The sequence below is a fragment of the Engraulis encrasicolus genome, chromosome 6 (genome assembly GCF_034702125.1).
Source record: "Engraulis encrasicolus isolate BLACKSEA-1 chromosome 6, IST_EnEncr_1.0, whole genome shotgun sequence".
NCBI lineage: Eukaryota > Metazoa > Chordata > Actinopteri > Clupeiformes > Engraulidae > Engraulis > Engraulis encrasicolus.
The window spans coordinates 32590935-32603375 of record NC_085862.1 but is presented as its reverse complement, the minus strand read 5'-3'; the positions used below and the strand labels follow the sequence as shown (position 1 = coordinate 32603375).

The 12441-nt window shown below is 43.1% G+C and overlaps 1 protein-coding gene across 1 annotated transcript in view; it reads right to left on the bottom strand.

Annotated features, from left to right (window-relative positions):
• Nucleotides 1-12441, bottom strand: part of slain2 (SLAIN motif family, member 2) — a 49926-nt gene that overhangs the window by 3409 nt on the left and 34076 nt on the right. Inside the window, exons 7-9 of the mRNA XM_063201319.1 lie at nt 8591-8683; nt 2347-2385; nt 203-449 (exon numbers count right to left, since the gene is read on the bottom strand). Coding sequence (XP_063057389.1) covers nt 203-449; nt 2347-2385; nt 8591-8683 — 379 coding nt within the window. The remainder of the gene's footprint in view (nt 1-202; nt 450-2346; nt 2386-8590; nt 8684-12441) is intronic.

Sequence of the window (12441 nt, the reverse complement as noted above, 5' to 3'; positions counted from 1 at the left end):
TGTGTTGCCTACCTGCGTACGGGCTGTACCAGTTTGCTACGGGGCATGGACGTGTGTGTGTGTGTGTGTGTGTGTGTGTTGCCTACCTGCGTACGGGCTGTACCAGTTTGCTGCGGGGCATGGACGTGTGTGTGTGTGTGTGTGTGTGTGTGTGTGTGTGTGTGTGTGTGTGTGTGTGTGTGTGTGTGTGTGTGTTGCCTACCTGCGTACGGGCTGTACCAGTTTGCTGCGGGGCATGGGTATTCCTCCGGGGCGTGGCAGGGCGCTGCGAGAGGCGGGGCCTAGAGAGCGCGTGGGGGTGGAGCCGGCTGAGGAGGCCGGGCTCTGGTTGGACGCCGCCGGGGAGGGAGAGGAGGAGGCCTGGCCGGGATTGGACATGGCCTTGACCGGCTGCCGTAGGGCCAGGGGAGAGGGCGCCGCCGGGCTCCGCAACTTGCTTGGGGAGGACACTTGGAGAGGAGCGGGAGGAGAGGGGGTTAGAAAGTGCACACACGCGCACATATTGTACACACGCACACACACACACGCACGCACACACACACGTGCATACAAACACACACACACACACACGCACACACACACACACAAGTATATAGACATACACTTGCACACACAACCTCACCAAATATTACATATGCAGACTTCATACAGCATAGAAAGGCTAAGACATCTTCAACAGCACCATGGGAATGTTGGCAAGAATGTAAACAACACCAACACAATGTCATAATGACTTTCATGGCAGACAACCATAGACAGAAGAATCCTTACAGCTTCACAATGGATGGGGTGTATAATGTATGTGGGTGGGAGACGTGACGCCTTGTTTTTTCGTAACATTGGTTAAAAACCTACAAAACTGTTATTTTTCCTTTAAAAACAAATGTCAATGAAAGAAGATGTGGTACATTATGTTTCATATTAGTCTTAGATGAGAAGAAACATTTTTGTTAAGATTTATGTAAAGGTTTATATGTCAAATATCCTGCGGTGTGATTAACATTAATGAAACCTGGAATATAAGATAATATATATAAATTAACCAACAACATTTTGAATAATGTATGAAGCATTTGGCATGATTGCATAAATATTAACTTTATATTATTAAGATATGTGAATGTGAAAAAAACTCAATACAGTAAAATTAACTACAAGTTCAATTTCGTAACACAAATTGCGTCCTGTGGGGTGACATGTATGTCAATGTTTGTGAATGGGCAGCTGCAAGGCCAACTACAAGGGTCTTACAGACTGGCTCCTAACCAGTCAGTTTCCTGTGGCGTGACTACATTTTCCTGCGGTGTGACATGCCTATGCAATGTGTTGATGCAGGACACATTTTCCCAAAAATGGCAAAAATAAGGCGAAATTCCACTGGCCACTAAGTGCTTTATTTTTTTCCATTTTTTTCCCATCATTTGTTTCAGGAATTGGAAAAACTTTTTTTTTTTTTTGCGTTACGCGCTTAAACGTCAACCACGCATGTGTGTGTGAGAGAGAGAGAGAGAGGGAGAGAGAGAGAGAGAGGGAGAGAGAGAGAGAGAGAGAGAGGGAGAGAGAGGGATGGTGTAGAGAGATTCTGTATAGGTAGGTGTGCGTGTGTGTGTGACATTTTCTACAGAATGCAAATGCTTTGCCAAATCATGGAATTTGAATGCAAGAAGGCATCAAACCCTGCATGATGTGCTCTGTACTAAGCTATAACAAACTAATAAAACACAAACACAGAAGAATTGCATAAAATCATAAATGAAATGTATACAATGCACACAAAAAAATGTAAAATGGGAAATCCAGACAAAAAAAAAATCTTAACAACAAAAGCAAAGAAATTTCATTGTAGTTTTGGGGATGGTAGGGGCTGCGAACACATTTCACAATCCTACCCTTGTGAAGAATGTGTTTTCAAGAACCCTATTCAAAGCAAGGAGGACCAACTATATCACCACAACAATAGCAAAGGAAGAAGAATCGACAACAGTCATAAGCGGCGATGACTAAGACAGGAGGGCATTCCAAGCACATGGTTAAGTGATAAACCTGGCCAGGTTAACCTACAGTAAGTGGTACACTTGCTAATAGATAGCCAACAGGTGTCACTCGGTTAAGAAAATTAGGACTCCAGGCAGGAAAATGTTAGCCTGGTTCTCACCAGACACACCCCTACACACACCGTGTGGTGAGAACCAGGCTAGGAAAATGTACCTGAAGGCTAACTTAGTCTGGTTCACGACTGAGCCAGGTTCTTTGGAATGCTCCCCAGCACATCACAATCACAACACTGACAGTCAAAACACTATGAGGCTGCCCAGGGCAGCGCTCAGTCACGTCAGTGGTACTCACTGAAATCTCCGTCGTCGCCAAAGCAACAGGCCAGAGGGACTAAACGGAGACGGGAGACAGGACAGGAGAGGGAAGGGAGGAGAGGAGAGAAGAGGAGAGAAGGGAGGAAAGGAGAAGGAGAGAAGGGAGGAGAGAAGGAGAAAAGAAGAGAGGAGTGGAGATGAGAAGAGAGGAGAGGGCAGGAGGAGAGGAAAGTAGTACAGCACGCAAGGAGAGGAGAGGGAAGGAAAGGGGAGGAGAGGAGAGGAGAGGAATGAAGAGGAGAGCAGAGGAGCAGAGCAGAGGGGAGGAGAGGAGAGAGGGTACTGGTGTTATGGGGCACGGCGACTAGAGCCACGACTGTGGCGCCACATACAGTATACAGAGTACACAGGCAGTGTGAGCGAGTGTGGTCTCCATCCCGCGCATTTACAATGAAAATAAAGAGTCAAGTCAGCAACACTGACTGGTTTTATTTCCTTTGTGGATATGTGCATACCCATAGCTTAACAGATTATCTACGCCAGGGGTGAGGAACCTATGTCTCAAGGGACGTTTGCGGTCATTTTATCTGGCCCTCGATATAATTTTAATGTTTTGCAGCTTCACATGAAATATGACATATTGTGTAAAATAATCTTAGAAATTCCATTTGCAATACAATTAAATCATATTCAGGGACCTAGAGAAGGTGGGGTCTGCTTTAAAGGTGGCTGCCTTCATTATAGGCCAAAAGTGCAGGGGGAATCCTGGTTTGTTTTAATAGTACGGCCCTCGGAGGACTTTTATGGCCCTCGGATGAATTTGAAGTGGCCCCTCGAATGAAAAAGGTTCCCCATCCTTGATCTACGCATTGCATCGTAGCATAGTCAATGAGCAGAGAGCAAAGAGTTACTAACATCCAATAAAGTTTACAGTGCGGGAAACGAAATTGAACTCGCACCCAAAATAGGATTTACCTGTAGATGGCAAAAGACATCGTCTAACTGGGCGCACGCACACAAACATTACGTAAAAACACAAACTTATACACACACTTGGCATCTTTGGCGTTCTAGCCATATGAAATTGCCTTATCGTGGTGGTTTGGACACACAAACACACGCATGCACACATGGATGGACACATGGACTGTCCCACCTCACAGGTCTGGCATTAAGATGAAGAGACATTAATGACGGCATGTTAAGTCACCAAGTACCTCTTCCAATTTCAACTACAGATATCTTGAACGAGGCTGACAGGAGTTGAAAACCCTTCAAGTGCACACATAATACTCCATGATGGGTGTTTTGATCAAGTTGGCTGCTTTAAAAGACTCATTTGGCCAGCAAAACATCTTCCAAAAATGTGTGACAAATACAAGTCGATTCTGCAGTACACTTTCTGCAGTACACTTACAGCTTACCATGGTGGGGAGACCTGCATGTTCGACACACACAATCAATACATCCACTCCACTCCTCTCCAAAAAAACGATTGATAACCTTCTCTAACGCATTCATTCTGTTATCCAAATAGGCATTCTTTTGTCAGTAGTGGAGAGCCACAATCCATGCTATGCCTATATGAGGTTGGTAGGATAGGTTACCACCTGACTCATAAAGGTGCCGTTGCAGGGGGCCAACATATAGGCTTGCATGCCCATGGGGGCGCAGGTTCGAATGCAGCCTGGTCCATATCCTACCCTGTCCCTCTCCCCAACTCAATTCCTGTCTCCCTCTTCGACTGTCCTGTCTAAATAAAGTCTAAAAATGTCCAAACGCAATAAAACATATCCAGTTGTTCACTACTGTAGTACACAGTACACAGCTGACACTTCAGTGAGTTAGACCCTTTTCAGTCAAGGGACTGAAAAGAAAAATGTTTCAAGGTGTACAGGCCACCCTCTCCATCCTTTGGTGAATCAAATGTCACAGTGGAAATACTGAATTTCATACCAGAGACGGACACATAACCACTGGTGCAATATTGACTGAAAAAAAAAAAATTAATCCCATTAAAGTCGCCCTCTGCAGTTTGCCTCTGGCATGCCTGTCTCAAAACCTGGGTCATAATAATGCTTTTAAACCATGCTTACAGTCTAAATGGTTTTACCCCAGAGTACCAGTAGTTGATACAAGTATCAATTATGTCTCCTGCGGTATGTCAAGTAATTTTTTCTAATGAGACGCCCCCCCCCCACAATACTCGTTCAGGTCCGTCATCCAAAAGTTACATACAGGGAATTCTGACAGCGGATCGCGAAATGGTCAGGAGAGTCATTGTTCACTTACTATTGACTCTTTCAAGCATCGGCTGATTGGGGACAGTAATAAATTAAACTTTTAATTCTACATTGTGTCCCTTTGATGAGTAGTACCATCACATACAGTTGAGGACGATATTATTAGCCCCCCTCCTGAAATTAGACATTTCTCTTGATTTCTCAGTAAGAATGACCATTATTAACCGTTTCTGTTATTCTGGAAACAAATACACTGATGGAGATAATGTTCAATGAGTTGAATTTGGATTTTTCTATTGTTACGATGAGTTTAAACAAAAAAGGGCAAAAATGACAAGGACAAAATTATTAGCCCCCTGATCATTAATAGTCAATATGGCGGCATTTATGAACCAAAACTGACAACAGGCTCTGATAAGTTGCTACCTAGGTTGGCACATGCCCCACTAGGGATTTTGGCCCATTTCTTCACTGCAAAGTGTTCTAGCTGGTCCAAATCGCATGGATGCTGAGCATAGACATTACCCACAGACTCTCAGTGGGATTGAGGACTGGACTATGAGCGGGTAATTCCAATATCATGGTTTTAGTGTCCTTGAAGAACCTCTGAACTAATCGAAATGTATGCTTTGGGTTACAATGTTGTTGGAAGACCCAGCAATCCAGATTCAGACCCAGACTCCCTGTGTCTGAGTCTGAATAACAGACTAAACTTGATGCCCCACCACTGTGTGTAACTGTAGAAACTGCTTGGCCTCATTAGACCAAAGAAGCATTGGACACCTGCCTAGATGATTGTTATTGACCTGGCCTCACCTGGAGTTTTTACCCCCACCAAGAAGGACAGTTATTAGGGCTTGTCATCATATTGGGCTTTGGGGCCATCATCACAGAAGAACCCCTTTACTAAAGGCAGTGCATATCAGAGTGTTATTGAGCTTTGCCTGTGAACATTTGAAAGTCAAAAATGAGTTTTGAACATCTCTGCTTTCATCTGATGATATTCAATTGCACCTGCTTTGATGCATGAGTTCTGCTTCTGTCAGGTGAGGAAAGGGACAGGCCTTGAATCGTTATAAGATGGTTTCCACAATTAAACATGGTGGTGGATGCATCATTCTGTGGCAGCCTCAGCCACAGGAAACCTTGTTTGGGTGTACGGCACCATAAAAACTGAAAATTATGATAGAATGTGGAAAGTGACCTTGCAAAAATATGCTCATAGAGGGAGCTAAGATCTTCACTGGATCTTTCAATAAGATAATAACCCAAAACTTGCATCCAAAATAGTTCAAATGTTCCTCAAGGATACTAAAACCATGGTCATGGAGTGGTTCAGACCTCAATCCTTTAGATAGTATTTGAAGAGTTCTGAAAATGAATGTCTATCCTCAACATCCATGCAATTTGGACCAACTTAACTATTTACAATGAAAAAAATGGGTCAAAATCCCTGGTAGGACATGTGCCAATCTAGTTAACAACTAATCAAAGTGCCTGGTGTCAATTTTTGTTCATAAATGGCACTGTATTGACTATTAATGATAAGGGGCCTAATAATTTTGTCCTTGCCATTTTTACACTTTTTTGTTTAAACTCATTGGGAAAATGGAAAAGTCCAAATTTAACTTATTGGATACTATCTCCATGGTGTATTTGTTTCCAGAATAACACACATTTATTAATAATGATCATTCTCAATGATCAATGAAGAGATATGTCTAATTTCAGGAGGGGGGCTAGTAATATCGTCCTCAACTGTATGTGATAAGAATTTAGGCAAAAGTGTTGAGTTCTCAGTATGATGTCATAAGGACTTTGCAGGATTTTTAACACAGAGTTCTAGGGAGCTGTAGAATGTGCGAGTAAAATTCTAGAAGAACTGTGAAAAAATCCTTACTCCTTGATCTGGGAGGTACAGAAACTTACACACAACACATATCAAATGTGACATATCTGGAAAGCACATCTCCAAACTTCTGGAAAACCATTGCAGGACTAGTCCCACTTGTGCTAGGAATACCACACAGTTTTGAGTCCCACCACCAAGTTAAACGGAAAGCTTATTTCCGTCTTCAGGATCCTCCAACTGGATTTCACTAGCCATGCTATGGTGTTAATAGGCTATGCAAGCTACTAAAACAACCAAATCATCAAGATTACAGTACCAAGGCATGCACTTCAACGGGTACTTTAACAATAAGAAGAAGCTTTTTAGACGTACAGTATATTTTTGAAAACGCATCAATTCCGGCCTCTTGTTCACACAAAAACTGTTTTAGAAACCACCTTTTAAAACTAAAACGTGCGGCTAAAACGTACCTGTCACAATGGAGTTTTTATTTCTATCCACATGTCGTGTTCACACGTTTACGGATAAAAAAAAACAAAAACGGTAACACTTTCTATGAAGCCCATATCTATAGCGCATTATGAGCACGTTTATAACAAATTATAATGCACATTATAACTACTTACAACGCATTACGACTACACCTATGACGTTTCATGATGCTTTATGTTAACAGTAATGAATAACCATGAATCTAGCTTATAATACTTTATAAATTCAAGAGTATTATGAGAGCTCATGACTGGATATAAACTACAGGCTGCCTGATGGGGCTTGCAGTACATTATGATGCATTATAGATGTGCATTATACAGTGCATTATAGATGCATCCATATGAACTTCACTTTACTGAGAGCACACAGTGACGACTTATGATCTCACATGAAACATTATAGCATCGTATAAGCCCTTATGACAGTTTATCATCCAGGTCTGTGCATAGAGGGGTATAGGTACTCATAATGTACTATAAGCCCCTTCAGGTAGCCTGTAGTTTATAGCCAGTCATGAGCACTCATGATACCCTTGGATTTATAAAGCATTATAAGCTAGATTCATAGTTATTCATAACTATTAATATAAAGCATCATGAAGCATTATAAGTGTAGTCATAATACGCTGTAAGTAATTAAAATGTGCATTGTAATTTGTTATAAATGCGCTTATAATGCTGGCTTTAAGTAAAGTGTTACCAAAAAAACTAATTGCAAAATATCCACATGCGTGTAACAAGCACCTACAGCTCTTGCCTACGTCACTCACTACTTCTGAAAGTGAAGTGGTCTAGCCTTACTAGGACGTGTAACGCCCATTTTTCGCAGATTTCACCAAAGCGTATCCAATAGCAAGCTCTAAATGTAATTATGGATACTCCCGCGAAAAATGGGCGTTACTCGTCCTAGCAAGGCCAGAGCCATACAGAGGGAGAGTCGGGCAATCTCCACTGTGTCCTAGGGCCGACTTCCGCATGAGCAAAATTAGCTGTTTTAGCGTCTCGGAACTGCTTAGCGTTGCGAATGTTAGTGCCTAAAAGTGGGCGTAGCACACAGCAAATGCAATGCGATGCAATGCAGGGAATATGACGAGACTCGCTATTCGTAGTAATAACTTCAGATAAACATCACAGATGGTAAAACTGTTGTGATTATCATTACCGAGACAGTTGATAGTTCACCTATTTGTGGTGATTACCCCGCAGTATAGTTCGTTAGTCCTTATTTTTGTCTTTTTATGTGGTGGTTCTATGTTGAGTCTATGGAAAGACAGACGCTTTAGGCATGACCTCGATCTCGTTGAAAGGCGGGGCTGCAATTTAATTCCTGGTCCTCCATTCGCGTAACTCTCCCTCTGTATGGCTCTGAGCAAGGCTAGAACACGACACTTTGAGAAATACCCACCATGACTACAACATCTGCAACAAAATACGCTGAATATGAAAATCCTCAAGGCATCCTCAAGAGTACATAAAACTCTGCGCCTGAACTTTTGCGTCATTTGCAATAAATGCCTATTCTTTGTGAACCTATTGACCTATACAGCATGTACTTCCAGCACAGAACCCTCACTAAGCCTGGAATGAGCCATCAGCCCTGGCTCCTCTCGGTGCCTGGTGTGCGGTGGTTAGTCAGGAGGACGCTGGTCCCCTGGTGGAGATGGCGATGCCCTTGGGTAGGGGTGGCGTTACCTCGTAGCATGGACGGGCTCTGGAGGAGCGCTTTGGTTTTCGGGGAGGGGCGGGCAGGGGCAGGAGGGGCGGAGTACCTTGGCTGCCTCATTTCTGGGGAAGACAAGGACACATCACTGTCTCTGCCTGAGCAGGTTGAGTGTGTGTGTTGAGTGTGTGTGTGAGAGTGTGAGCGGCGCGAGGCGGGAAATGGAAGGCTGGGCTGAAACTGACCTCAGGTCAGATCCAGGGCCTCCCACTTTCCCTCACCACACGCTCAACGCCCAACGCCACTGATCAGCAGTCAGCCACAGCCCAGATACAGAGAAGGGGGGAAGGGGGTGGGAGCGATGAAGTTGGTTCGGGACGGGAGGGTTTGGTAAGTTTTGGGCTGGTGGGGTTAGGGGCAGCCAAAGGAAAGCATTGGGTGTAGACAGCTAGACAGGCAGACAGCCAACCAGCCAGGCAGCCAGTCTGGGACTTAGTCAGTCAGGGGTGGGGTAGGGTGAACGGGGACATCCCCCCAGTACCGTAAATGTTAGGGGAAGCCATCCTCCATCAGCCAGACAGATCCAGCCTTCAGTTCAGCCAGCCAGCCAGATCCAGCCAGCATGCCCTGGACTAGCAAGCAGAGTACCCTGAAGCTCAGTGCCCTCCATTACCAGTAGAGGGAGCCACAGCCTAATTCTGTGTCTCAGATGGGGCACTTGTGCACTATGTTTTACTGCGTAATTAATACACCATACACACTAAAACATGAAGGCTGAAGTGCACAAGTGCACCATTTGAGATCCTAATAAGAGTTCACACGAGTGACACAGAACACAGAGGGAGGCAGGGAGCAGTACGGAGGGAGAGAAGGAGAGAGGTGGAAAAGACGAGAGCTGAAGGAGGGGTGGAGAGATCAAGACCAGACCGAGCGCCAACCCCAAAAAAGCCAAGCCATGACATGAGCCAAGTCATCTTCAGCCAGGAACAAATACGAGTCAGTGGACGGACAGACAGGTAGATAAGGACAGAGGTGGAGAGCAGTTGGAGAACATGCTTCTGAACCAGACGCCACGTCCAGTGGTGACCAAGAACAGGAGTGTAGCGAAGGGGAGTAGAGTTGCCCAGATGAGACTCGAACCCGGACCTTCTGGGGTAGAAAACTGGGGCTCTGGCCGCTACACCAAAGAGCCAGGCTCGAGTCCCATCTGGGCAACTCTACTCCCCTTCGTTACAAGGAGAAATACACGTACGCACACATACATAGTGTACATACACAGACACACACACATTAGACCCACACACACACACACACACACACACACACACACACACACACACACACACACACACACACACACACACACACACACACACACACACACACACACACACACACACACACACACACACACACACACACAGGCCAACAGTTTGGACACACTTTCTCATTCAATGCTTTCTCTTTATTTTCCTTGCCATTTACAGTACATGGTAGATTTTCGTGGAGGGCATCAAACCTGTGCATGCACACATATAGAATTGTGTAACAAAAAGTATACATTTTAAATAGCCAGGAAAATAAAGAGAAGGCATTGAATGAGAAAGTGTGTCCAAACTTTTGGCCTATGCTGTAGTACACACACGAGCACACATGCACACGCACTCGCACCCTAAAATAAAACCGTTGACGTAAAAAAAAACTTTAAAAAAGTCTCTATAGAAGTCTGTAAGTGAAAAGTCTCGCAGTGCATTACAATATGCGACCTTGCCTCCTCCACTTGTGCTTGTTTCCTCGTACCAGGAAGTAATATGTCATGATGACATCACTGACAACAGCATTATATTTCAATATCTTGCAAAAGCTCAATTGTAAAGTCTTTTTCTCATTTGCAATTGGGATGGTGAATAAAAAACAGTCCCTCAAAAGTTGTTGTGGCTAGGCTGACAGCTGGGAAACTTTATCGTTTTCTCCACGGAGGATGGGCCAGGAGGCGGGGCGAGGCCACAAGCACAAGTGGAGGAGGCAAGGTCGCATATTGTAACGCACTATCTAAGCGAAAAGCCTCTCTTTAAGTGAAAAGTCTCCCTCTAATGCAGGCTATACCTAATTATACACCGCATTCCACATTATTACGCAACTGACATTTTTCGCTGTTTCCCCAAATAATCAATACAAATGACAGTCGTCATAATTTTCAAGTCATCAGCCATTAGAGTACAATTAAAACGTTTTTGAATGAACCTTCCAGTGATAACGGTATTTTTTAAAATAATAAAAAACTATAAATGCTCTGTTCCACATTATTACGCAAAGTAGTTTTGTAGTGTTCAAATACAAATTTCTTCCTTTGTTTCCCATTTACATCAATACAGTTGGAATTTGGTACCTTCTAAATTACATTTCAATGTTCAATACTTGATGATAAACTCTTTGTCTTAGTAACTGGAATGCTGCATTTAACATTGAAGTCAATGACAGGGCATTGCATGGGAGTTATGGAAGCCCAGATATCCTTGATGCTTTGCTCTCTGCTGTTTTTGTTTGTTTGGTCTGGTGACCCACACTTCACTCTTCAATATACCCGTAGATTTCCATGCCACGTTTAGGTGCTTTGGTGGTATCGACATTTTAACTCACCAGACATAAAACCCCATTGAAAATGAATGGGATGTTATGTCTGGTGAGTTAGAATGTCATCATCTCCAAAGCACCTAAACGTGGCATGGAAATCTACGGGTATATTGAAGAGTGAAGTGTGGGTCACCCGACCAAACAAATAAAAACAGCTGAGAGCAAAGCATCAAGGATATCTGGGCTTCCAGAACTCCCATGCAATGCCCTGCCATTGACTTCAATGTTAAATGCAGCATTCCAGTTACAGCTTATAACAAAGTCTTGAACATTGAAATGTATTGAAGGTACCAAATGCCAACTGTTTTGATGGGGTAGATGGGGAAAAAAAGAAAGAAATTTGGATTACAACACTACAAAACTGTTTTGTGTAATTAATTGGAACAGAGCATTTTGGGCATTTTAAGTTTTTTATTATTTAAAAAAATACTGTTATCATTGGAAAATTCATTCAAAAACGTTTAAATTGTACTCTAATGGCTGATGACTTGAAAAATATGACGACTGTAATTTGTATTGATTATTTGGGAAAACTGCAAAAAATGTCATTTGCGTAATAATGTGGAATGCGGTGTACATGCCCTTTGGCTTGGGGTGCCAGCGCACCTTCAGGTGATGCCAGTGGGATGAAGATTACAAGCTAACACATTGTAATCCCAACCCGATTAAAACCCATTAAGCCTTATTAAGACGACAGATTATACCGCCAATCCCACACATATAAGAGTTTGTGTGTACTGCACATGAGCGTGTGGTCTGTAGAGGAGCGTAAATTAAACTCTGCAATTAGAGACTAGAGATATTGGCGGGTCTACTCCTTGTGGGCTGTGAAAATACACCCACTTCGTTTTCCAAGGTTAATTTCCAATTTGAAATCATTGCTTTAAGGGATGTAATGGGTGTGGATTTACAATCTAGCGTTGAAGAGCCCCCCCCCCTGTATTTCATGACTTGTTTGTAATGTCTCATTGTAACTCATTTCTAATGTCTAATAATGACTTAATGTGTAATGTAACGTCATATTGATCACCATATCGATGTACCAGTCAAAGTCATTATCCCTACCGTGACCGTGGTGGTCAGATGTTTACATACAATCCTATCAGCATGAATGTCATATATTTTTTTAAATAAATCTGTTTATAATGCAATAAATTGTAATTGCATCGCAGAAAAATCCATGTTATTAAACCACAATATGTCTGTGAACTTTTAATATCAGTCATCCTATTATCATAATTGTGTCAAC